The sequence below is a fragment of the Thermothielavioides terrestris genome, chromosome 2 (genome assembly GCF_000226115.1).
Source record: "Thermothielavioides terrestris NRRL 8126 chromosome 2, complete sequence".
NCBI lineage: Eukaryota > Fungi > Ascomycota > Sordariomycetes > Sordariales > Chaetomiaceae > Thermothielavioides > Thermothielavioides terrestris.
Window position 1 is genome coordinate 8,406,784 of NC_016458.1, and position 25,726 is coordinate 8,432,509.

The window sequence follows — 25,726 nt, forward strand, 5'->3', positions numbered from 1 at the left end:
TAGTACTTTTATACCTCTAGTAGAGCCTCCTTATATAACTATCCTTAAGAACCTAGCTATAGCGAATTATATAAAGAAAGAGGAGCTATAGTCTAAGCTGCCTATACTAAAGGTTGCTATATTGCCTCTATATATAAAGGATATAATCTATATTGCGATAAAGGCGAAGACTAGTCTAACCCTTAATAACTTAGTCTATATCTTATCTAAATATAAAGACGCTCTAATTATATACCTATAAGGTATTTCCATTAACGTCGAGGTTATTAACTACAAAGGGTCTAGTATTCTTAAGCTTAATAGACCGACTACTATACCAAAAGATATAGAGGTCTATATATAGGCTCTATACACTAATATAAATACGTTTGACGACTCTTCCTCTAGTTAGACCAAGATAGTTCTAGTAATCTTTAGAGTTACTAAGGATAGCGTATAGGGTATCTATATAAGAAGCCTCTAAGAGCATTAGATTCGTAAAGGTCTACTTAGAGACGTTGACGATTATATTTATATCCTACTTTAGAAGTCTATCTCAATGTTTTTAGTCTTATAGTATATAGAACTTAGTACGATAATAAGAGTATAGTCTTTTCCTACTCTATATATCTAGTTCGAGAAGGGCTATTATAATAAGTACCTTGCTTTGATCGACTCTAGTTCAAAGTACAACTATATCTCGATAAGTATTGTCGAGAAGTATATAATATTATACTAGCCTACTAAGGTTATCTCAAAGGGTCTTTATAGCTTAGCACTATTTATTAGAGAGACTTAGGTCACTCTATACCTAGGAGGAGTTGGTATTAACCTTTACTTCTTTATAACTAAGGATATTGCTAATAGCTATAAAGCAATCCTTAGTATACTGTTTATTAAAGATATCGCCTTGACCTTCGATTATTGTAATAGCAACTTAATTATTACTAATCTAATTATAGAAAGGAAGATAGTCTAGGTATATATCGTCTCTAAGAAGATTATTTAATAGAATCGCCTATTATCTCTAATATAACTATCTACTTAAAAGTAATTTCAAGGATTAACGAAGAGTCTTAAAAGAATCTTTGACTAGGTAGAGATAAAGGAGGGTAAGACTACCTTTAGTTTCCTCGACAATTATATAGGTAAAGTAGTTTTTTATTTCGTTTTATAGAAGTCCTATATACTACTCTTTAGCACTCTTTTTCACGTTGTACGTTCTTATTTATTGTCTTCTCTATCTAGACGAAGGAAGAAGGGTAAAATCAAATTGTTGCTTTATTTAAAAGGGAAGAGGGAGACCCTAATTGGAAACCCCTTTTCCAATAGAAGGCTAAGGTGAACGTTCTATTATAAGTTTAGGGAGGCCCTAAGGATGTTTATACTTTAGAAGAATATTGCGAATAAGGTTTAGCCTATCGACTTAGTACCGTTAGATAGCTCTATACTAGAGGGAGACCTATTATAGCGAGAAAAGTAGCTTATAAAGGTTAAAGCTAAGATATAGTTTAAGAAGGACTAGGAAGACTTCGTAGTCCTTTGTTTCTCGGATCTTAAGCTAGGCTCGAGACTTACTAAGGAGCGCCTTTGAGAAATACTTACTACTATAGATAGTTTTCTTACTAAGCTAGAGAAAGAGATGTTTACTAAGATCTTATAGAACCGAGAGGCTACGTTTATATAGGATTTTATTGAATATAGGCGTATCTATAAAGATGTTGTTCCGCCCTAGTATATTAGGACTATTTTATATAAAGCCTAGTAAAGTAAGTTGATCTCGATCCTAAAATTACTAATATAGAAGGTCGTTGATCTACTTAGAGAGAGGCAGATATAAGGAATTATTGAATATAGCTATATAAGCTATTGCAATAATTGGTTCTTAGTTTTAAAAAAGGACGGTAGTTTATAGCTTATTAATAATATTTAAAAGGCTAATGCTATAACGATCTATAATACTTTTGTTCTATTTACTACAAAGGAATTTAATAAAGACTTCGAGGGCTATAGACTAATATCCCTTTTAAATCTCTTCTCTAGATATAACTAGGTCAACCTCTATAAGCGTAGCTAGGATTTAACGACTTTTACAATGCTAATCGGGCTCTTCTATATATATACACTGCTAATAGGAGGTACAAATTCCATTGCCTAGTTCTAGCGAGCTATAACGACGATCTTCGATAACCTTATCTCTAATGTTTATTATATCTACCTAGACGACATCGCTATAAAAGGTCCTCGATCTAATTATATTAGCTATCTAGATAGAGGGAGACGTTAAGAATTTGTTGTTAAGCATCTTAAGAATATCGATATAGTATTGCTAAATATAAAGCTAGTAGGTACAACTATCGTTATTAAAAAATCGAAGTAGGTATAACCAAAAGTAGTCCTACTCAATTATCTCTATATACTAGAGGAGCGCCTTCTTAAAGAAGCGAAGGTGATCAAGATAAAGGAGTAGAAGACCTATTCTAACGTTAAGGAGGTATATACCTTTATTAGAATAGTCGGATACTACTGAATTTAGATTAAGGGTTTTACAATTATTACGATTCCTCTATACACTTTAATAAAGAAAGATACTAAGTAGATTTAAAGGCCCTTTAAATAGAAGGCGATAGACGAGTTAAAGGAGAAAATCATTACTACTCTAGTTTTAACGACACTTATCTATAGTGATCTTTAGTTTAATATAATCTTTTTAGTCTACGATACTAGTATCTTTAGATAGAGCGGGGTACTTAAGTAAGTTAGCCCTAATAGTAAAAGGTACCTATACTAGTTTAAAAGCAATATCTAGTTAGAGGTAGAGAAGCGGTATAATACTATAAAGAGGGAGTTAAAGGGGCTACTCTTCCTCTTAAAGCGTTTTCGTCGCTACCTTTTTAGTATATATTTCATTGTAGAGACTAATACTCTAGTTCTAGTCTATTAGCTCAATAGTACTACGAGCAATGTCCTAGGTACTCTAATAATACGTTAGATCGCCTAGATCTACCTATTTAACTTCGAAGTCAAGTATATCCTAGGTCTTAAGAACGTTGTAGCCAACGCGTTGTCCTATAAACCTCCTAGGCCCTCTAACTATATAGAGAAGGAAGTAGAGGAGGATATCGACGATTAGGTCGACGCCTAGATTTTTGTCAACTATATAGGCGAAGAGGTATCGTATCCAAAAGGGAAGCTAGAGCCTATCCGCCTTTAAGACGGTTACTCCTAGCGTTCCTAGGACATTGTTTACTTTCTATCGACGATAGAGACCCTATTAGGCTATAGGCTATACTAGAAGCGACGTTAGCTTAAAAGGGAAGCGATAAAGTACTTCGTTGAAGATCGTTACCTTTTCCTCTAAAGTATAAACTATTTATAATATTATAGGCGCGTTGTTGACACCTTTAAAGAGAGACGTTTAATCTTCGACTAGTGCTATAGCGAAGTTAGCTATTATAGGAGAGAGGCGATATATCGACGAATAATGAACCACTACTACTAGTGTAGTATATATAAAGATGTAGCAAAGTAGATCTAGGCTTATATACTATATTAGGTATACAATGCTTAGAGGTTCAAGGAAGTAGTAAACTAGACTACGCCTTTGCCTTTCCCTTTTACTAAATAGCACCTTGATATCCAATATATATCGTCTAGCTATAGGAAGAAGAAGTGTTTCCTTGTCGAGGTATACGACGATCTTATAGGATATATCAAAGCTAAGATCCTACCGAACAAGTCCTCCGAAGCTATTAAGTCCTTTATTATATAGTATATCCTTTGTCGCTAGGGCTACCCTATTGTTATAGTCGTTGACGGAGGCTCTAAGTTCAAAGGCGAAGTTAAAGAGATCCTCTATAAGCTATAGATTAGGAGAGTTATTATCTCGCTATACAATTCGTATATAAATAGAGTAAATGAGGCTAGCTATATCCTAATTGCTATCTCGTTTATAAAGATAACTAATAGTATAGGAAAGAGGTAGAGGGAGCTCCTTCTATATATCTTATATACGGATTATACAACTATTAAAGGCTTTTATAGAATATCTCCCTTCTTTCTTACCTACAACTATAAGCCTATTAGTCTAGTCGAGTTTAATGTTCCTATCTAGTGAATTCTTACCTAGGACTCTATCTATATCTAGATAGAGGGAGAGGATCCTATAAGACTTTATATAAAGCTTATTGCCCTCTATACTTATATTTTCTAAGAAGCTAAGTATAACTATGAGATTACTATTAAATAGGTTGCTATAGCTTATAAAAAGCTAGCTAAACGCTATAATAAGGCCTATAAATGTAAATTTCATTTAGAAAATATAGTAATATCTATTAGCGACCTTATCTTTATCTATAATAATGTTCAATAGCTAGATATAAGCTTAGTCTAGAAGCTAGAGTACTACTAGTTTAGCTTATTCTATATTCGGATAATCAAAGACTAAGACATTTATTTCCTAGAGACTTTAGACGATATACCTATTTAGACACTATATCCTCCAAATTGTATAAAGAAGTTTTTTAAACTAGATAACGTCTAGCTAAAAGCAGATAGTACAAACCTATTCCTTTACTTAGAGGGGTATAGCGACGATGAGCGCTACTACGATAGTCGCTATAACGATGGCCACCTCGATAGAGGCTATCGCCTCGATAGTCGTTATAACGAAGTATAGAACGATAGGGGAGCTAATCCTAGCTCTAGCGCTAGCTAAGACTTAGCTACCTTAGCGCTTTACAATAAGGAGATATATACTAGACACTTCTAAGGAGAACGCTACCGCTTCGACGGTCGTTTAAAGCTCTATAAAGATAGCGAAGAGGGGTCTAGTGCCGTTAAAGACAACTAGAATATTAGCGACTAGACTATAGGTTGTTAACCCTATTAATTGGCTAAGATTTCTAATAGTAGTTAACTAGTTGGGCTTCCTTATAGCGATGAACTATATAGCGCTTTGACTAGTCAATAGTACCGCCTTAGCGATCTTTATCGCGCTTATAGCAATAGCCTACTAAAGAAGGAAATTATATAAATAGTCGCCAAGGACGTCGCGACTATAGTAGAGGAGGAGGTCTTCGAGGAGGAAACCCTTAGTTGTATTATAGCGCTTTAGGTAGGCTAAACTCGTATTACCGCGAAGGGGGTAAGGAAAGAGCGACCTTATTAAGAGCTTATTATAGAAATCCTATATAGAAAACTACTTAGTTTTTAATATTAGCCCTCTAGATATATAAGAATATATAGTTTAAAAAGGGGGGAGGTCCTAGAAGTTGCTGCTTCTAATGGTTTTACTAGTATTTTACTATATTTTCTTTCTAATACCTATTGTTATATTAGCCTCCTATTTGCCGATAATATCTCTATTAGCTACATCTTACTTAGTCTTTGTCTATCTATTGTCGTTCATTTATTTTTATCCTTTAGGCCCTTATTCTTTTTCGCTAGTATTTAAGTTTTCTTTCTAGGGGGTAGCCTTACTCTTAGGGGCTTTATAGTCGTTCTTACCTTTTCTTTTTTACTTTTGCCCTTTAGATAGATAGTTTCTATTGTATAGGACTAAGTTTCTTAGAGCTAAAGTCAAGGCTAAGAAAAATCTACAATTAGGATATATAGTCTCTTAATCTACTATCTATAGGCTAAGCTCCTAGACTATATCCTACCCTTTGCCTATCCTTATCCATTTTCTCTATCCTTCAATGACGTAAGCTTTTATAGTTAGCCTAGTACTACGCTATTTGTTCTTTAATAGCAACCTCTAGTAGGATAAACTACTTTTAGCCTACCTCTTTTAGATATAGCTTTAGCCTAGGATCGTTCTTCGGATCGTATAGAAGATAGTCCTATAAGATTAAGTCCTAAGCTAGGTGCTTTTAATTATTCCTATAAATATAAGTCTAAGTGTACTCCTTCTCTAACTAGATACAGTTAGTACATTTATTGCTAAAGAGAGGAGTAAGAGAAGTATAGCTATTGAAGGGCTAAGTTATATAGATATCTCCGTCTTTATTAAAAGGAGTTGTCGAACGCCGATACAACAGTTCGTAGCTATAGTAAGGTACTTTGTTACTATAAGAGTGTTAGTCTTTCTCTGTTTAGAGGGCGAATATAAAAGGGAAGTATAACGTTTATTTACAATCCTATACCTAGATCAAAAGCGTTGATACTCGGTTTAGGTGTATAGTAAGATAATATATTTAACGTCTAAGTAGTCTACTATTGTAATGTTCTATAAACATTGGACGAAGGACCTAGGTATTATAATACTACTCGACTACGTCAACCAACCTATTGTCGATATAAACCGATTACTATATTCTACGTTAATCTTACTAATTGCTTAGTAGAACCTACTAGATATATAGTAATCTAACGTTTAGTCGGTAGATCTTAATTATACTATAGATAGCCTTGTATTTAACTGAGATTATAGTATATTCGTTAGTATAGCACTTATCTTTCGGTATTAGTAGATCCTTTATTTTACTTTAGACTACCTAGATATACTTCTAGGCTATAAAGATCGTTGTTTTCAGTATTAGTAAAAGATCAATCTAGCGGTTTATAATCCTATATAGCAATAGCCTTTAGTTGCTCGCTTTATTAGTAATTTCCTACAATATATTGTAAATATATTAGTTGTTTAGCATTATAGTTTCTAGGTTATAAATTTATATATAGGAGCTATATATAAATTCGAAAGGGAAGTAGAAGACCTAGCTAAGAACCTAATCCGACTAGAGAGAGAAGAGTATTAGAATAAAGTAGTAAGAAGGTTAGAGGAAGAAAATGGTTCTAGGATAGTAAAGAGAAGAGGAAGGCCTTAAGAGTTTAGGGGGCGAATGCTCATTTCTAGCTAATTAGTAAGCGCTACGAGCTTTATCTGTTTTCTTTTACCTAGTTTAGGAAAGAGCTAAGTAGCCCTTCTACCTTCGAAGGCTTGTCTACCCCTTTTTTTTAATCCTCCTACTAGTTCGTTTACAATTAACTATTTTTTCTACCTCGCCTATTGTACCTTGATTTTTTCTTACAATCGTTTTAATCGGTCTAGATCTTTTTGCCTAGAGAGCGACTTTTCTTATAAGCTAATTTTTTATATACTATCGTAAGTATCGCTATAGGCTGTTGTAGAATTCTTGATTTTATAGGGCCTATATAGCCCTAGGCCGATATAACTGCCAACCTAGGATAGAAGTAGCTACTTAGAGAGCTTAAGTTTTATATATTATAAAGTTCGTAGAGGCCTACTAGCGATAGCGATTAGACGTAGTATTATACCTCCCTTATATAGCAAAAGCTAAGCTTAAAGATACTAGGCTACCTAGGTAAGACTAGCCTTGAACTTTTCTTATTTTTATAGACTCCGAAGAAGTACCTATAAAATATAATTAATCGACGACCTAATTAGATCCTAAGCCCTTAGCTTAGCGTAAACCCTAAGATTATAAAGTACCTATTCTTAGACTAGCTAGAGGGAAGGTCCTCAACAAATTGGTTTTTCAATATCTATTTTATAGATATAGGTATTTCGCTCTTCGATATAGAAGGTATATTATTTAATAAGGAATAGCTAGATTATAGAATGATCTTAGACGTTATATAGTTTTTCTTTCGCTTTTATAAGAACTATCTCTAGATCTACTTATAGCCGGTCTCAGACTATAGTTCTACGCCAAAGGAGTTCTACTAGTCTAACTAAAGGGTTATTGCTAACAATTGCCGTTTCTAGGTTTTCCTTTGCTTCGTTGACGGAAGGCATTAGGCAATTACGATCTTTGATTAAATTAGAGGTTAGCTCTACTACTTCGACTCTTTGTTTAAGAGCTTAGAGATATACATCGATATCTTATTAGAGGTTTAGATCGCCTTTTAATCTATTTATAGGTTCCTTTAGATATAGCTATATAAGGAGGTTATCGTCTACTGCTTTTAGTAAAGTTTAAAATAGGAGTATAGATAGTTCACCTTTAAGTTTATATAGGCCTTTTTTAAGAACTTTAGCCTCGCCTTTTAGACGAATAGATATAATTTAGGCTACTTTAGCTTTAGCTATACTAGGGAGATAGCGAAATAGTTGTATAGTAATGTATATTGTATTTATAGTTAGGAATTTATAGGCTAGCTCTTAGTACCTTTAAGGATTACCTACTTTGTACTAAAGTAGTCCCTTTACTACTATAGGACAATGGTAAGACGTATAAGCTCCCTCTAGACCTATTGTCTTCGACCAAAGAGCCTATATAGCTCGTAGTCTTAAAGTACAACGAAGATAAGGTAATCGAAGTCCTCTAGGCCAACAATGTATTTACGTCCGATGTTCCTAGACTCGATAACCTACCTATATATCTCTACGACCACTTTAGCGACGTAGAACTTAGGATCCTAGCTATATACTTAGTGGTATTTAGGGAAGCCTAGCTCTTTGACTAGAGCGAGAAAGGAGTAATCACTACTACTATTCGAATTATCTTTGTACTTTAGTCAAAGAAGGACGTAGCCTACTAGATATACTACTATAGAGTTATAGGACTCCTACCGAATAGATAGCTAAGTAGCGTACTACCTTTGTAAGACCCTATAAGCGACTTTAGACGATAGCTATAGAGTACATTTCTAGTACCTAGTACTGTTTCGCCCTTCCAACTAGAGGACTAGCAAGCTACTTTAGGTCTACTAGCAGCATTTATAGAAGATTTTAACAATATATTAACTTAATAGAATATTGAAGCTAAGATTATAGAGATTACTACGCTATAAGCGACTACGATATAAAAGTTTGTTGATGCCCCTATAGATAAGATGGACTAGGAGCGTCTCCTTAGTAGTAACCTAGTCAAAGACCTTAGGGCACTAGTATAGGTAGTCCTTAAGAAGATAGTACTCGATCTCTATCTCTAGGAAGAGAAGACGCTCGTCTATACGTTTATAAGGAGGCTAGACTACCTTAAGATACTTTATACACTAGTATAGAAGTATCTTTAGGTATATAGATCACCTATATTATCTAGCTAGACATCACCTTCAATATAGCACTATAGTAAACGCCTTTATAAGGAGCCTACGAAGCTTAGACGTCTATTTCGCCTACTACTATACGACTTATACGACTATACCTTCGTTTATAGGTATAAGTATCTAGTATAGTAGCAAGGCTAGGACGTATATATCAAGGAGATAGAGGAGTATAAAAGATAGTAGGATTAGCTACTATAGCCAACTAGACCTTTATAAGCTGAGCGAGCTATATATAGGGAGTAGTTTAAGGAGTAGCGACGATAAGAAGTACCTACTAAAAGAGCTTTTAAAGTACGAACTTACCTATAGAAGTATATAGCAAGCTTAAAAGGGAAGTGTAGATTAGGGTAATGGACTACCTAGATATAGGGGGACCTAGTTTTTCTACTTTTCTATTTGTCTTAGAGCGTTGTATTTATTGTTAAGGGGTCTAGCCCTCTAATTATATATATTTAAGTAGGCTAAGCCTATCTTCTTTATTATTAAGTAAGACATTAAGTAGTTGTCAATATATATTCGTTGATACTACGTTAGTAGTCCTCTTTCTTCTAAGAAGACTATTGAGCCTCTCCTTTCGTTGTTCTACCTCTATCTAAACAGTAGGTATTCAAGCTATTAAGCTCTAACTATATTCTTATTGTCTTTTATCTTTCTGCTATATCCCACTAGATATATCTAAGCTATATATCTTCCTCTTAGGAGACATCCTTCCTACTACTCGATACGTACTATCTTTATCCGTCTAGAGGTACATTGTATTCCTTTAAGAACTATCTTATACGCCTGATCCTAGGTGTAGTGGGGTAGGTTAGTGTGGAGGTTTTGCACCATTTCAATATATTAACCTAGTAGAATGTTGAAGCTAAGATTATAGAGATTGCTATACTATAAGCGACTATAATATAAAGGTTTGTTGATACCCCTATAGACAAAATAGACTAGGAGCGCCTCCTTAGTAACGACCTAGTTAAGGACCTTAGGGCACTAGTATAGGTAGCCCTTAAGAAGATAGTACTTAATCTTTACCTCTAGGAAGAGGAGATACTTGTCTATACGTTTATAAGGAGGCTAGACTACCTTAAGATGCTTTATATACTAGTATAGAAGTATCTTTAGGTATATAGATCACCTATATTATCTAGCTAGACGTCACCTTCAGTGTAGCACTGTAGTAAGCGTCTTCGTAAGGAGCTTACAAAGCCTAGATATCTACTTCGCCTACTATTATACGACCTATACGACTATACCTTCGTTTATAAGTATAAGTATCTAGTATAGTAGTAGGGCTAGGACATATATATTAAAGAGGTAAAGGAGTACGAAAGACAGTAGGATTAGCTATTATAGCTAACTAGACCTTTATAAACTAAGCGAGCTATATATAGAGAGTAGCTCAAAGAGTAGCGACAATAAGAAGTGCCTACTAAGAGAGCTTTTAAGGTATAAGCTTACTCGTAGGAGTATATAGTAAGCTTAAAAGGGAAGTGTAGATTAGGGTAATAGACTACCTAGATATAGGGGGGATCTAGTTTTTCTACTTTTCTATTTATTTTAGAGCGTTATATTCGTTGTTAAAGGGTCTAGCTCTCTAATTATATATATTTAAATAGGCTAAGCCTATCTTCTTTATTATTAAGTAAGATATTAAACAATTGTCAATATACGTTCGTTAATACTATATTGGTGGTCCTCCTTCTTCTAAGAAGGCTATTGAGCCTCTCCTTTCGTTGTTCTACCTCTATCTAGACGGTAGGTATTCAAGCTATTGAGCTCTAACTATATTCTTATTATCTTTTGTCTTTCTACTATATTCCACTAGACGTACCTAAGCTATATATCTTCCTCTTAGGAGATATCCTTCCTACTACTCGATATATACTATCTTTATCCGTCTAGAGGTATACTGCATTCCTTTAGGAGCTATCTCGCGCGCCTGATCCTAGGTGTAGTGGGGTAGGTTGGTGTAGAGGTTTTGCACTATTTCAATAGACACGGATTAGTTAGAGAAATATAAGCAGGATATAAACTAGTAGCTAGGCAGCTACTAATACGACGTAGGCGTAAGGACTACCGTATAGAAATTGTTAAGCGGTAGCAAAAGGAGTAACTTCTAAGCGCGGGACCTACAGGTATCTGTAGGGACTATGGAAATTAGTCTTAGCGGGACCTCTTTAACGTCTATCTAGCCACGATCGCCAAGGCGTTTACGCTATCGCTAAGAGTTAGTTCGCCGGGGGTACAGGGGGCGGCGCTAGCCTCCCGCTAGTTAGGGTCTAGGTTATAGTTAGGGTATAGGTTATAGTTAGGGTGCGGGTTAACTTTGTTTTCTTTTTTTTCGATTTAGTTGAGGTTTCGTAAAGTTGTTGTTACGAGTCTTTACGACATCTCGTTGTTGGTGATACTCTAAGTTATAGCAGCCCTACGTACCCTTGGCGATTTGTAATTTCTTGTAAGCGGCAACCTCCGAAATTAGTCTTGGCGGGACCTCTTTAGCCATATCTATGTGGACAATGGCAGACTTCTGGCTTCCCGCCCATTGAGAAACGGTAAGTACACCTGAAGGTTGTGAGTGGGTCTACTGTGATACTGCGGGGTGTAGTCAGTACCTCAGGCGCGGAATCTTATACCACAGTACGCATGGCTTGAACGACCATAACCAAAATCTCCTTGGTTTTATTTGGCTAAGTGAGCTGAAGGGAACCGTTGCTACACAGTACCTAGGTCTGAGCTCAGCGCAGAAACCTCCCTTCCGTCATTTCCACGAACAACCTATAATGGCCCAGCCCCGATCCTTCGGGTGACCCGCGGTGACCCACATCGGCTGCCGGCAGGGGTATTCACAGAAGAGGGTCCAGCCGAGGTAACGCCTGAAAAGGCTCACCTCGGACATGCCTTCACACGAACAACCGAACAAGACATGCGTAGGTGACGTGACACATGGGATGTCTGGAGAGCTACATATGAACGGCCGGCGGTAGGAGGCACCGCTGAATCCTCATACCGAAACCATCGAAACAAAGTATCCTTTCTGAGGTTCCCAGGTCTGCGGTCGCAACGGCCTTCGCAACCTTCCTGCATCTGCGACAGCTCCCGTTCAGCGGCACCAACGGTTAGAGTTACACAGGATTGCTGCGCAATGACGGTCCCAAGGTCGGAATATCTCAGCAACGTCTGGGCCGATGGCATTTTTGGTGCGTAGAATTTAGCCAGACCCAGAAGCGCACCTCCCTCCTTGGGGGCCGATTTCACTAACACCATCCACTGCTTCGTAGCCGGCCGCGTGCTCTTCATTACCGGCGGTGCCGGCAGCATCGGCAGCGCCCAGACGCGGGCGCTCGTACATCTCGGCGCGAATGCCTGCATTGTTGGTCGCAGCGTGGAAAAGACCGAGGCTGCAGCGAGAGAGATCGCAAAGGTCCGCGATGGCGCCCGCGTACTGGGCCTTGGCGGCGTTGATGTCCGGAACGTGAGTCCACTCTCTTTTCACTATCTGCGCAGATCCAAACACCGCCCTTCTAACCCCGCCGACAGTTCGAGGCCCTGAAAGCCGCAGCAGACCGCTGCGTGGCCGAGCTAGGCGCCATCGATTTTGTAATGTGAGCCCACTTCCTCTCCCTTTCCGTCCCTCGCCCCCACCTCCTCTCTCTCCTACCCGACTAACCAGTCCTTTCCCCTCCCCCCTCTCCCTCTCTCCAGCGCCGGCGCAGCAGGCAACTTCGTCGCGCCCATCTCCGGCCTCAGCCCGAACGCCTTCAAGACGGTGCTCGAGATCGACACGCTGGGCACGTTCCACACGCTCAAGGCGACGCTGCCGCACCTGCTCGCCTCGGCGGCGCGCAACCGGAACCCGTCGCCCTCGGGCCTCACCGGCGGCCGCTTCCTCGCCGTCTCGGTGACCTTCCACTACACGGGCATGCCGCTGCAGGCGCACGTGTCCGCGGCCAAGGCCGCCGTCGACGCGCTCACTGCCACCGCGGCCCTCGAGTACGGCCCCATGGGCCTGACCGCCAACTGCCTGGCGCCCGGCGCGATCGCGGGCACGGAGGGCATGGCGCGGCTGGCCAGCAGGCTGGTGACGGACGGGACGAAGGGCGAGGCCGACGCGGCGACCGCGACGGCCGGGCGCACCGTGCCGAGCGGGCGGTGGGGCACCGTGCGCGACATCGCGGACGCGACCGTGTTCCTGTTCAGCGATGCCGGCAATTACATCAACGGCACGACCATCGTGGTCGACGGCGCCGGCTGGCGGCGGCCTGGGGAGAACGCGGTCGGCTTGGATCCCGATATGCGGTACCCGGATTTCTTGCTGAAGGGGGAGTTCAGTCGGCATGTCAAGGATGGGAGGCGGAAGGCGAAGCTGTGAGATGAGAGGGTGGGTGGGCAAAGGGGTTGTGTATAGATGCTGATGCCGGGGCGAGCGCCGGGGCGGTCAGGTCTAGGCGGGCCTGAAGTGGAGAGCATTGTTGGTGGGTGGGTTGACGGACGCATGGTGGTGCACAGTGGAGAACTTGCATTGAAGCATAGCCCGCAGCTCACGATACCTCAGGCATGAAGCATCGATAATAGAGGTGTTATTCCGTGTGCGTCATCAGAATGCAACCCATTACGGTTCGAGATGACGGACTCGACAGCCGAAGATTATATCTATGTATCTGCCCCTGTGACAGACGCGAAAGCAACCTGGACGTGACTCCCCCATGAGATCCAGCGACGGGACGAGACTTAATATAAAACCAAAACGATAAATCTAAAAGGTGTGCCCAAAGGGCTATCATTACCGGACCTTGAACAACGCCAGCAAGTCATGGCGGTGGAAAAAGCTGCGGATCCGCTTGCCGAAGATATCTATTCCAAGGAGAAGCGATCAGCATTCTGTTCCGTCGCCGGCCGGTTGGCATTGACTTACACATCGGGATGCTGAGCAGGCAGACCACCAGCTGCACGGAAGCGACAACGTTGAACAGCGGCCTCGCCTTGGTCTGCGTCTCAACCAGCCAATCGAATGCCCTGAGCGTCAGGCCGAAGCTGAAGACGTTTTTGAAGATGATCATGCAGGTGAAGCCCTCGATGGCAAGGCCGCCTGTCATCGTCGTGTGGTCAGCATCGAACCCCGCGCTGGAGAGGCAATCCGACAGGGCAGGCACTCACGGTAGGCATCGACAATGTACAGGGAGCTCGCGACGGCGCCGATCACCATGCCGGCGACCTCGAGGGCGAAGAAGGTCAGCGGGACGGCGTAGTTGTACTTGTTGTACAGGAGCCCGTCGACGGTGATGCCCCAGCCGTACAGGCCGGCGCAGCCAAACATCAGCTGGGGGATGACGAGCACGATGCGGAACTCGGGCTCGTAGACCCCGTTGTTCCACTTGGTCATGTAGCGGGCGGTCCAGTCGGACAGCACGCCGGCGACGACGAAGCCGATGATGGCGCCGATGAAGGCGGCCGTGTACGCGTAGCCCGTCTGGACCTCGGTCCACCAGAGCGGCGTGGAGAGGAAGAACTGGGCCATGATGACGCCGATGAAGACGGTCCAGCCGATGAGCAGGCCCTGGGTGAGACAGGCCCAGAGGAAGGCGGGCTGCAGGAACAGCGGCAGGGGCCGCAGCAGCAGCTTCCAGAACTGCTCGTCGGTCTTGCGGCCGTTGAAGAGGGCCAGCGACTGCAAGTAGGTTGCCTTTGGCGGGACCGGCCGCGCCGCGGTCGCCGCGGATGCGTCGGCAGCTCCGTTGATACCTTGCGTGCTGCCGCCCGACTTCTCCGCGTCGTCCGTCACAGAGCCCCTGGGCTGTTCCGTAGTGGGCTTGTCCGTGCCCAGCAAGTCGAGGTTGAGCGCCGTGTCACGGCGGTAGGCTGTCTCCGGACAGAAAAAGAAGACAATTGGGATGCACACGCCGCAGAAGATAGCGACGAGGTAGAAGGTCCACCACCAGCCGATCGCGTCGGTGATCTTGCCGACCAGGATGGGGGTGAAGAAGGCGCCTCCGAAGACGGCCAGGTTGGTGAAGGCCATACGGATACCGCGTTGCTGCGCCTCGTCAGTCGCCGGTCGCCTTCAGACAATAATAGCGGGAAGCATGGATTCCGTTCTTCCCATCTTCCGACACACTCACATGCACACAATACAGGTCTCCCACGGCAGCATTGACGAGCGACTCGAACGGGGCGGTCGCGACGCCCTGGAAGACGCGCGACCACACCATGCTGGTGTAGTGGTGCCGCGACGCGCCGCCCCAGGCGGACGTGGCAACGAGCAGGATCGTGCCGAGGACGAACAGGTGGCGCTTGCCCCAGATGCGGCCCGAGGGCACGAAGACGAAGGCGGCGAGGCCGACACCCAGCAGGTACCAACCGGTCAGGGCGGCAACCTTGGTGAAGGGGATGCTGAAGTCGAAGGTCAGCGTCAGGGTGTTGGCGGCGAGGATGGGCCCCAGGCAGGTCGCGAAGATGGCGGTCATGGAGAGCATGAAGGTGATCAGATCGCGCTTCCACAGCGGCCAGTTCAGCGGGTCGTTCGGGTCGTCGGACGGCTGCGGCACCAGGATGATGGGCACCGGCCCGCTGGTGTCGCACTTGAGGCCCTCGGCGCCGTTGGCCGCGTACTGCGGCCTCTCGGGGTCGTCGAAGTACCTCGTTGTCCCTGTAGCGAAAAGCGGAGCGTCAGCGGCAGGTTCGCGTTCGAAGCCGGAGCCGGAGCCGGAGCCGGAGCCGGAGGGTCGCGCCGGACGCAGCGGAACGCCGTACCTGGAACGTGGGCCATGGCCCGGTCCTCGAGAACGCCCAGGCCCATCGTGGCGACGGCGGCGGCGGCGGTGAGGACGACTACGGCAATGACGATGACAACAACGACAATTGCGACTTCGAGGGATGCGACGGGACTACACAGGTAGGCGTGTGGGTGCTGCGAAGGCGGATTGGCGTCACGTTGGTGGTTGGATCACCAAAGGAGCATCATGGCAGTGTCGGTGCCTCGCGCTGTCGTCGCGATTTCTCCAATGTGTTTGCCCTCCGGAAGCCGGAAGGGGTGGAGATGGTGGTGGTGATGGTGGTGGTGGTGGGTTGTCTTGGTGGTGGTCGTCTCCTGGGGCCGACAGGGATCAAATCAAAAAGTGTGACCTCACGCTGGTTGGTCGAAGCGATTCGAAGGGCAGCACTCGCATCCCGGACCGCGCGTCCCTGTGCATGTTGTGTGAGCCGTCGGAATGGGCGAGCAGGGATGCAAGCTTGGCAGCAGCCGGTCCGCCAAGCCAACCAGTGGGCATGCATGCAAGTGCTGGGGGCGGGGCAGCCACCAATCTTACGGCTAGTGCTTGGCCGGAGCTGGCGATCCCAATGGCATTTCGCCGACGGCCCGTCTCGAAGGCAAGTCGAAACCGCCATTCAGATGAGAGTCAAAGAACGTGTCCCAATCGCCGTGGCAGCGCCCTTTTCCGCCCGATTTCTGGACGGCGCAGGCTGCCAATCGTCTTAGCTTTCTGCTGTTCTTAAAGGGAGTTTGCAGGCTGCCCCGGTCGCAGCAGCCGGTCCTGCGGGGATTGCCAATCTTCGAAATACCCGGTAACCCACTGCCAACAGCTTGAGGCCTGGATGGGGTTCTCGGCCGCTGGTTGGTGAACTACCAGGTACTCCGGACCTAGTTCTAGCGTTAACACGAATAAGCCTGGGAAATATCAGGAGTTGACTGTAGGGGTTGTAGGCACTTCCACCCTACACTACACAGTATTGCATACAGACTTCTTTGCGCCCCGGACTTGTGATACTCCATGTTGCCGATAGTCCGGGTTGTCGCGTGGCATCGGTACCGTGACTGTTTAGGGGGGAGGTGTTCGGGAGCTCCCTTCCCTTACCCATGTCTCACTTTTTGCGCGATGTTCCATGTAGTGTAACTCCGGTATGTACGGAAACATAACTACTCCTTCGTCAGCTGCACTGCAGGATGGAGCATATCCGACCTCGTGGGCTGCTTCGTCTGTTTCCCTTCTTTGTGTGTTCTCGACCCCCCAGGCGGCCATCCAGTAGGAGGGAATCGCAGGAGGGGCTGCGGAAGAAGCCGCCAGACGGGACTGTGGATGGAAGTCTCCGAACCTCGGGGAAACAGCAGCGCTTGACCCCGATTCACCGCTGGCTGTCCCGGCACCTCCGGATGCAGCCACACGGGCTTGTTCGTGGCTGCGGTGCGCTCATCCTCACTTGCGACAAGCGGGCAGTGCCTCCATACGCTTAAAGTAAGTTACCTGGCGTAAGGTCCTAGTATGGTGGGCCTGGTGGGAGGGACTTGCCTTGGTCCCCGATAGTACACTACACTAGTGTAGTGCAGTGTACTGTGGTATGTGCACTAGTGTACGGGGATGCTCGCTGGAGCCATTGGCCCGGTTGGGTGTTCTCCGTAATTGGCAGGATCCGGGCGTTGCTGTTTGGGTTCCATGACTGACCTGACCGGCCGGGGTTGCCTCCCGGCTTTCATGAATTACCAGGTACCTCCCTATTTAACAAGCAGGGGCCCATCCGCCGAACCTCCACCTCACCTGTCCGTTCTTGCGCCCTGGGAAACCGACTCGCATCCCATCAATTGTGCTCTGCTGTGGACATCTGCCACCGCCATCATGAAGGCTCCTGCTGTTCTCGCTGCGCTGAGCCTGGCCGGCGCTGCCGTTGCCCAGCTCGATCAGCTCCCGTCTTGCGCCGTACGTCCACCCTTCTTCGGATGCGCCATACCAGCTTCGCTGCTCGGTCCCTGTGTCGCCGAACGCTAACTTGACGTGTCTCCGTGCAGAAAAGCTGTGCCGACAAGTTCCTGCAGGGCGGCATCGGCAACTGCGGCACTGACCCCAAGTGCATCTGCTCAGACAAGAGCTTCCTCGGCAGCATCGCGTGCTGCCTGGCCGGCGTGTGCGACCCGCCCTCGCAGAGCTCGGCCGTATCCGTCGCCATTAGCGTATGTTCAAGCCCCTTTTTCCCCACCGCTTGTCTCTCTCTCCCTGTAGCCACGCGCCGGCTCGCCTCCCGTCCAGCATCGCCCGCCGACTGACAATGCCGCAGCTCTGCAGCGCCTTCCAGGTGACCGACCTGCCGACCGCGGTCTCGTGCTCCACCACCGCGCCGGCCTCGACGACCACCGGGGCCCCCGCCACCACGACCACCGGCTCCTCCACCCCCACTGCCACCGGCAGCGTCAGCCCTGCCACCAACGCGCCCTCGACCAGCACCAACTTCGGTCCGCGGGCCACGGCGGCGGCCGGCCTTGGCGCCCTCGGCGGCTTCGTCGCCGCCGTTGCGATGCTCTAAGCGCGTCGGCAGACGGGGAGTTGCTGCGAGGTGGACCGTTGCGCGGAATTGGCCCGGCATTCACCCGGCATTGACCTGGCGGCGGTCTGACAAAGTTAGGGGACGGTCTCCCAGTTTGGGCTTGGCTGAGCTGCCTTGGTGGGGCGCAGCTGTAATATATGATTCTTGCGCGGACATGTCTTAATGCAGGATATCGATGCATGTCGGGGATGACTGATGGACGTATGTTGTCGACTATGGGCTTGACGTGTACATAACAGCTTGTCTTGGTCAACACCCAGTGATAGGCTCAACTAATAATACCACCAGAATTGAGGACGTGGTAGGTTTCACCGACGCGCCTGGGCTAAACATACACAGGGCAGGGCATTCAATGTGACTCCAGGCGCTGTGCCACCAGGCGCGTCTTCCGCGTCGTATCATGGACGGTAAACCATTGATTCATTCCCGCTCGTAAAATTAAAGCCGTCCGACGCCCTCGTAGCCACCCACGCCATGGATCTAGGTATATGCAGAATACGGAATACTTCCGCAGGGTATTGTTGTACATACAGCCCACTAACCACCTCCCCAGGGCACTGTATTATTTATTTCTTGCCCATTCACTTCCCCTTGACCCGCCGAACGACGACCTTCCCGCCCTCCTCCTCCCCATCCGCCGCGCCGCCCTCCTCCACCTCCCAGCCGACCCCAAACCCCTCCCGCAGCCCGTCCCAGGCCATGCCCAACTGCCCCTCGACCCAGCGCACCCCGACGGTGAGGTACGCCCGCCCGATCGCGCGCAGCGCGTGCGCCCGCACCCGCCGCTCCGCGCCCTCCATCAGCGTCGCCCGGTACAGGTCCGCCTGCCGCCGCGCCCGCCGCCACGCCGCCCAGTTGTCGGCCGCCAGCGCGCGCAGCACCGCGTCCACGTGCCGGTCGCGCAGCCCGTGCGCCGCGCGCTGCGCGTAGGCGCCCGCCAGGTCCCCCCGCCGGCAGGCTGTGTCGAGGATGAGGTAGGCGGCGAGGTCGGCTTGTTCGACGGTTGTGAGGGGGACGGCGCGGGGTTGGGGGGCTGTTGTTAGGTGTGGGGTGTGTGGTTGTGGTTGTGATTGTGATTGTTGTGGCGGTGGTAATGATGGTGGTGCTGGCGATGTGCCAGGGCGTCGGGATCGTGGGTTGGGTGGTTGGCGGCGGAGGAGGTAGAGGAGGGAGGGGTAGTAGGTTTCGTAGGAAGAGGCGAGGATGCCAAGGCGGATAGAGAAGAGGTAGACTTGGTTGGAGAAGTCGTCCTGTCGGCGAGAAGCGACGAGCGCTTCGCGGAGTTTGCGCAGGGCGGAGAAGATCTGGGAGAGCTTGTCGTCGGCGGGGAGTGGCGGGGACGGTTGAGATGTCTGGGGGGGTGGTAGGAGGGGCGGGACGGAGGCTGAAGACGGCTTGGGGTTGCGCTGGTCAGTGATGGCGAGGCGGGCAAATTGCCTCTGCAGCTCGTCGCGGTCGCCGGCCGCGGTGCAGAAGGCAAGGTAGCGCTCTGTGATTTTGGCGTAGTAGGCTTCCTGCACTTTCGGGGAGAGCAGTCTGACACGAACGGACTGGGGGTTAGCGGGGCGGGGCTGCAATGATCGCATGGGTGCTCCCAAGGCTCCCAAGGCTCCCAAGGCGGCGGCGCACCTCTTTTCTCCTTTTGACGGCAACCCGTATTCTGCCAGCGGGTCGTGCTCGACCGGCTTCAGCCGCGACAGGTGGCCTGCCGGCGCTCTCCCGCCTTTTCTCTGCATTGTTAGGTCTTGCGCAATGCGGTTCGTTGGACCGACCTGGCGGTCGTTTTCTGTCCCTGCAACGAACGGGCAATGACGTGGTTGTGGAACCTCTCGTCCAGGTTCAGATTGCCCCGCCATCAATCATTCCCCGGCAGGCAGTGACGCGAGCGTGGGTGGGATGCGGTTGCCCCGCCAACAAGCTTGGTTTCCTGAAGTGTAACTCACTCAAGGGAGTTACAGGAAGAAGGTGCTCGTACTTCAGACGCTAATCTTGAACTTCTATTTGAAGACAAATGAACACCTAGCCTCTACACACACACGCTCTGCAGCAGCTAGTAGTGTACGTCCCGTTCCACTGTCACTCGCATCCGCCCTTTCACTCCTCCCCTGCTGAATATACACTAGGTCACGAAATGATCGTCCACTAGCCAGCACAGTTCCGGTTCGTCGGTTTCCAGGTCCCATTCGTGCCGTCCCATCTAGGTAGATACTTTCGTGCAACTTTCGCCACGGCGCGAACGGCCCATGTTTGGATGGTTCTTGGAGTGGCGAGCAACGAAAGCTACCTGACTCCCTCCCTTCCCTGAAGGCGGACTAACAGAGCGCAATGTCCTTTGTCATACGCTGCAGTCGCAACTCCTCCGCCACCACGAGACTCTTCGACACTACCCAATAAAGCCTCAACAGCGGAAGATTAACCCAAGCAGCACCGATCCTCTCGCAGTATTCGATGTGGTCCAACGACGCCCTTGCTTCCGACGGTGTCGTGGGCCGAATGGCGAGGAACCCCGCTTTAGTGCCTCTCTTTTCGTCCCACGAGATCGCCACGAGCACCAAACGCAAATCCCCTTTGATCGTCTTATCGGTCGGGCTCCCCGGAACATCGGCGGTCTCGCAGTCCGATAGGTACAGGTACATGTCCAGTTGCTGACTGGTTCCGCTTGCTGAAGCCACCCACGGAAAATGCTCGGTCTCCACCAGGAGGTCGCGGTAAGACATGACATATGGCTGCGGAAGGTAGAGCACGCCATCGAAATCCGGTTCCAGCAGGGCATCCTCGGAAGCATCTGCTATGCTTTGCGTTTGGTAGAGCTCACCTTCGCGAGGACGGAGACGGATATCCGTGGCCCAGCCAACGCCTGACCAGGGGTACATGGACAGAATATCCGGGATGACATCGTGGTAAGACGCTCCTCCAGCGTCCCATTCCACTTGCCCCTTCCATCCTGCCCAGGTCCATGATGGGAGGTGTTGAAGGCGTACAGCGCGACTCGAGTTGTTTATGGGGGTGTGGCCCCAGGACGTAAGTGCCGCGGCGAGTGAGATCAATCGTGCAGTTCCAGGCTCAACGGAGTTCGACGATTTTAGAACTAAGGGCATGCCATGGAGAAACGCAAGACAGGGATTTGAAACGCAGCAGTGCTTCAGGATCCCTTGCATCGCAAGCAGCGAATCGGTGGGGAACGTCAGGTTCTTCCCTGTGAAGTTGTGGATGTGCATGGCGGCCTTGTACAGGGATTCGTCGTTCTCCTCTCCCATGGACAGAGTCCTGTACTCTTGGAATGGTCCGCCGCGCTTGCCGCTGAAAACACTGGCGTTCATGCATTCGTCCATTTGGAATTTGTGCTTGGCGTGTAGCGACTCCAGCGGCAAGTGGATGGCCTCCCAAGTGACCATGCTTTCACATTCCCAGTAGACCTGGCTTTCGGTGAAAACCAACCTCCTCCTTGCCAGAACGCCCTCTTGGTAGGTCCATCCCCTCGTCCACCATGTCGATCGATAAATATCCTCGCGGCAGTTTTCCAGGGGGGAAGCCAACACTGTGGCGCCGATCTGAATCTTGGGTTGTGGTTTCCGCTTCGCTGTCCCTACGCCTGGCAAGCCGTGATCTGCGGTCGAGCCCGCGGCCGCAATGATAGTGATCTCGGCGCTCCGGTACACCACATCCATATTCGAGATGAGGAAATGCTTGGTTTGCGCGTCCTCCTGGTCGATGCATAGCCTGTCAACCCAAAGATACCGAAGACCTAGCTGACGGGTCACGAGGACGGCATCGGAAATAACCGTAGGCCAGGGACCGGCTTCCTCGATATTTTCGCCCCAAACGTAACTCAGGGCGGCATACTCGACCGTCGGTTGTTGCTCGACGACATCCAACGAGCTCGAATCGCAGTCTATAAGTCGGAACCCCGGTAGGCTTTCGGGCGCCTGGTACTTCCGAAGGTTGCAGGTTTCACAATGGTGTTCTTTGCAGAAGGAGAACCACCCCTTCACCATACTGAAGTCAACGGAGAGCCCAAGTTCCCTAGCCCATATTCCGGGAGGTTTGGGTGTTGGATCTCCGGGCAATGCACGGTACATCGGGTGCCACGAAGATGGCATGGCGGAACGGAAAAAATCGACGGGCTTGGAGGGAACAACGGCCAAGAAGGCGTTCTGAGACGCGCAGAGGGCATTTGATGGGTCCACTCGGATGCTGAGAAACGAGCTGCACGTCACGCTCGAGAAAGCGCGCAGCTCGAATGGTCCTCGAGTGTCCGGGCCCCGAACGACCCCGAAGAATGAGCACAGCGGACAGCTGCCGGGCTGTGTGGGACGATACCCAAGATCCTGAACGAAGAGGCCATCGGATGACGACTCGGTTCGCATTTTGGAAACCTGGATCCAGCCGTTGACCTGGTACGTAGCGAAATAGGCATCCGCCACGCGGAATATTTCATCGAAATCAAGCTCGGAGCATGGCGGACAGAGCAGGCGGCGCTCGGGCGATCTATCTTCACTCCCCTCGGCCGCTTCGAGCCTCGGTGTCGAACAGGCTGGAGGCCGGGGAAGCATTGCCCCGATTTCATCGGGCGGGAGAGATTCGCCGCGCGACACGGCGTCGGTTATGGACATGGGGCCCAGCGGGATGAGACGCCTGTTCACGGAAGACGTCGAACGCTTCGGACAATGGTGGAGTCGGAGGAGCGAGGTTGAACGGGGAACCAAGTTGGAACACCGACAAGACAGATGACGAGCCAAGAGGGGGTGAGCAGGCCATCACGGTCCATCGTTGACTGTGTCCGAATCTGCCTCGGCGGGATTGCGGCTGAGCACCAAGCAGCTTCTCAATTGGCTGATGCCTCACTGCAACAGCGCCAAGCTCGTGAAGAGAACGGCTCCTGTTCGTCATTTTGTCCTGCTCGCAACGAGTAAACCGCCGTCGTCTGGTATGGCCAAAACGAGTCGGTCAGGACTGCAATTAACTCAACACCCGTCATCCTGGAGCTGCAATTATTGCTCGTTTCTAAACCATGGAAGAACTTACGTAAGGTAGGTAGAAGATTGAGTTGGATGCCCTGGAGCGGAATAGACACCTGCCCGATCAAGAAAGGCCAGGTACCTTATGTGCGCATAACAGCGGTCCGCTGCGGAGTCGAACTGCCGGGCCGAGCACCGGGGTCGTCCGGGGCTGTGCCTCGGCACTTCCAGCACCGCATCGTCCAACTTCACAGTTCACATAGTAGTGTAGAGGGTCAACACGAAAGCCGCAACACCTAAACTGCTCGCTCACCGTGCAATCCGCCATGTCAGAACGCATCAGCCAGATTGCCCGCCAGCTCAACTACCCACGGGGGCTTCTCGCGGGCCAGGTGGCCATCATCACGGGGTCCGGCCAGGGCATCGGCGCGGAGTGCGCGAGGCTGTTCGCCAACGAGGGCGCAAAGGTGGTTGTGTCGGACATCGACGCTGCCAAGGCCGAGGAGGTGGCCGCCAAGATCAGAGCGAGCGGTGGCCAGGCGCTGGCTGTTCCCGGAGACCTGCTCAAGGACGAATGCATCAAGGAGCTGGTGAAGAAGGCGGCAGAGTTCGGCCAAGGCAAGATCCACATCATCGTCAATAATGCCGGCTTCACCTGGGACGCCGTCATCCACAAGGCATGTACACCCCTACACCTCCCTCCCCCCCCCCTTCCCCGCCCTCTTCCCACACACTTTCGACCACAAAACCCCCATCCTTACAGCTCGCAGATGACGGACAAGCAATGGGACACCATGCTGGCCATGCACGGCACAGTGCCCTTCAAGCTCATCCGCGAGGCGGCGCCATACTTCCGCGTCCGGGACGGCGAGCCGCGGAACATCGTCAACATCTCGTCGACGTCGGGCCTGCACGGCAACGCCGGCCAGCTGAACTACGCCATGGCCAAGGCGGGCGTCGTGGGGCTGACCAAGACCATCGCCAAGGAGTGGGGCCCCGCGTTCGGCGTCCGCGCGAACACGGTCGCCTTCGGCCACATCGAGACCCGCCTGACGGCGAACAAGGAGGCCGGCGCGTTCGTCGAGGTCGACGGGCAGAAGGTCGCGCTGGGGATCCCCGAGAAGCAGAAGAAGACACCCCCCGGGGCGGTGCCGTTTGCGGATATCCCGCTGCGGAGGCCCGGGACGGCAACCGAGGCTGCGAGCGCCGTGTTGGCCATTGCGTCGCCGTTGAGTTCGTACATCTCTGGCCAGACGATTAGCGTCACGGGAGGGAGGAACATTTAGAACAAGTAGACGTGCGTCCCTTGAGAGAAAGGGATGAGGAGGAGGAGGGGGGGGGATAGGTTGGACAACCAATCTGTTTCGCATCTAACAACCGCACAAACACAACGCCATGCAAGCCCAAGTTCTCCATCCCGGCCGCTACTCGTACAGCAAAATCTCGTTTTCCCGCCATTGGTATCTCCCAGGATTAAATATTTGACCTCAGATCGACCACCAAAGCTGCAGCACCCCCTTCGCGTACTCCACGATCTCCTCCCCGCCCAACTTGCTGTCTCCGTACACCCGGTCGACAAACGAGATGGGCACCTCCCCGATGCTGTAGCCCTTGGCCTTGGCCGTGACCGCCAGTGCCATCTGCATCGTGAAGCCCCGCGCATCCGTGCACTCGAACAACTTCTCCAGCACGGCCCGCTTGTACAGCCGGAAGCTGCCGGTCAGGTCGCTCACGCCGGGGCGCAGCACGGTGTCGGCGAAGATGTTGGCGCCCTTGCTGGTCAGCTTGCGCTTGAGGTCCCAGCCGTAGACGCCGCCGTCGCCGGCGTAGCGCGTGCCCGTGACGATGTCGTAGTCGTGCGCCCTCTGCTTGGCGATCATGCGCGGGATGAACTTGGGGTGGTGGCTGAAGTCGGCGTCCATGATGACGATGTAGTTGCCGCGCGCGAACTGCAGCCCGTGCACGTACGCCGTGCCCAGCCCCAGCTTGCCCGACCGCGTCTGCAGCTGCACGTGCGGCGCGTACGCCTTGACCAGCTGCCGCGCCACGTCCTGCGTGCCGTCGGGCGAGCCGTCGTCGACGATCACGAGTTCCCAGTCGAGATTGCTGCAGAAAGGGAGGAGAACGGCGTTAGCTTGTATGTTAGGGTAAATGGGCGATCGGGGAGGTGGGGGGGTATAAGGGGGAGAGCGCGCACTTCTCGGTAAAGGTACGGTTGAGCAGCCAGGTGATGATGGGCAGGTTCTGGCGCTCATTGAAGGTCGGCAGGATCACCGAATAGGTGTCCTTTCCGGGCGACGGTTTTGCTGGCGCCATTGCGTCAGTTTCTGGCGGACAATGGGAAGGCTTGATGCCCTGGCGGTCGATGTGAGAGAACGGAAGCTCGAAGCTTAGCGAGGTGGCCAGTCTGGCCCGTCGCGACTTTCCTCGACGTTACGCAGGCAGGGTCTCCTTAATGAGAGCCCGCGCTA

General features: G+C 49.3%; 6 protein-coding genes across 6 annotated transcripts; 2 read left to right on the top strand and 4 right to left on the bottom strand.

Annotated features, from left to right (window-relative positions):
* Nucleotides 1-11,797: 11,797 nt before the first annotated feature.
* On the top strand, nt 11,798-13,461 carry THITE_2115925 (uncharacterized protein). The gene is made up of 5 exons (XM_003653400.1): nt 11,798-12,013; nt 12,119-12,185; nt 12,267-12,460; nt 12,526-12,590; nt 12,691-13,461. Exons 2-5 carry the CDS (start codon nt 12,131-12,133, stop codon nt 13,355-13,357), a joined length of 981 nt encoding a protein of 326 aa, XP_003653448.1. The 5' UTR covers nt 11,798-12,013; nt 12,119-12,130; the 3' UTR covers nt 13,358-13,461.
* Nucleotides 13,462-13,561: 100 nt separating this feature from the next.
* Nucleotides 13,562-16,172, bottom strand: THITE_2115928 (uncharacterized protein). Its single transcript, XM_003653401.1, has 5 exons — nt 15,736-16,172; nt 15,105-15,631; nt 14,143-15,019; nt 13,901-14,074; nt 13,562-13,839 (listed from the first exon to the last, which is right to left on the bottom strand). The coding sequence occupies exons 1-5, from the start codon at nt 15,779-15,781 to the stop codon at nt 13,769-13,771; spliced, it is 1,695 nt and encodes a 564-aa protein (XP_003653449.1). The 5' UTR covers nt 15,782-16,172; the 3' UTR covers nt 13,562-13,768.
* A 1,258-nt stretch (nt 16,173-17,430) lies between these two features.
* Nucleotides 17,431-18,524, top strand: THITE_2115931 (uncharacterized protein). Its single transcript, XM_003653402.1, has 3 exons — nt 17,431-17,675; nt 17,765-17,926; nt 18,031-18,524. The coding sequence occupies exons 1-3, from the start codon at nt 17,595-17,597 to the stop codon at nt 18,274-18,276; spliced, it is 489 nt and encodes a 162-aa protein (XP_003653450.1). The 5' UTR covers nt 17,431-17,594; the 3' UTR covers nt 18,277-18,524.
* A 175-nt stretch (nt 18,525-18,699) lies between these two features.
* On the bottom strand, nt 18,700-20,033 carry THITE_2064270 (uncharacterized protein; the record flags this gene model as incomplete). Its single annotated transcript, XM_003653403.1, has 3 exons — nt 18,700-19,547; nt 19,677-19,833; nt 19,927-20,033. The coding sequence occupies 3 exons, from the start codon at nt 20,031-20,033 to the stop codon at nt 18,879-18,881; spliced, it is 933 nt and encodes a 310-aa protein (XP_003653451.1). The 3' UTR covers nt 18,700-18,878.
* A 198-nt stretch (nt 20,034-20,231) lies between these two features.
* THITE_2115932 (uncharacterized protein) lies at nt 20,232-23,021 on the bottom strand. The gene has a single exon (XM_003653404.1). The coding sequence runs from the start codon at nt 22,908-22,910 to the stop codon at nt 20,610-20,612; it is 2,301 nt and encodes a 766-aa protein (XP_003653452.1). The 5' UTR covers nt 22,911-23,021; the 3' UTR covers nt 20,232-20,609.
* Nucleotides 23,022-23,978: 957 nt separating this feature from the next.
* On the bottom strand, nt 23,979-25,724 carry THITE_2115933 (glycosyltransferase family 2 protein). The gene is made up of 2 exons (XM_003653405.1): nt 25,453-25,724; nt 23,979-25,361 (listed from the first exon to the last, which is right to left on the bottom strand). The coding sequence occupies exons 1-2, from the start codon at nt 25,569-25,571 to the stop codon at nt 24,743-24,745; spliced, it is 738 nt and encodes a 245-aa protein (XP_003653453.1). The 5' UTR covers nt 25,572-25,724; the 3' UTR covers nt 23,979-24,742.
* Nucleotides 25,725-25,726: the final 2 nt, after the last annotated feature.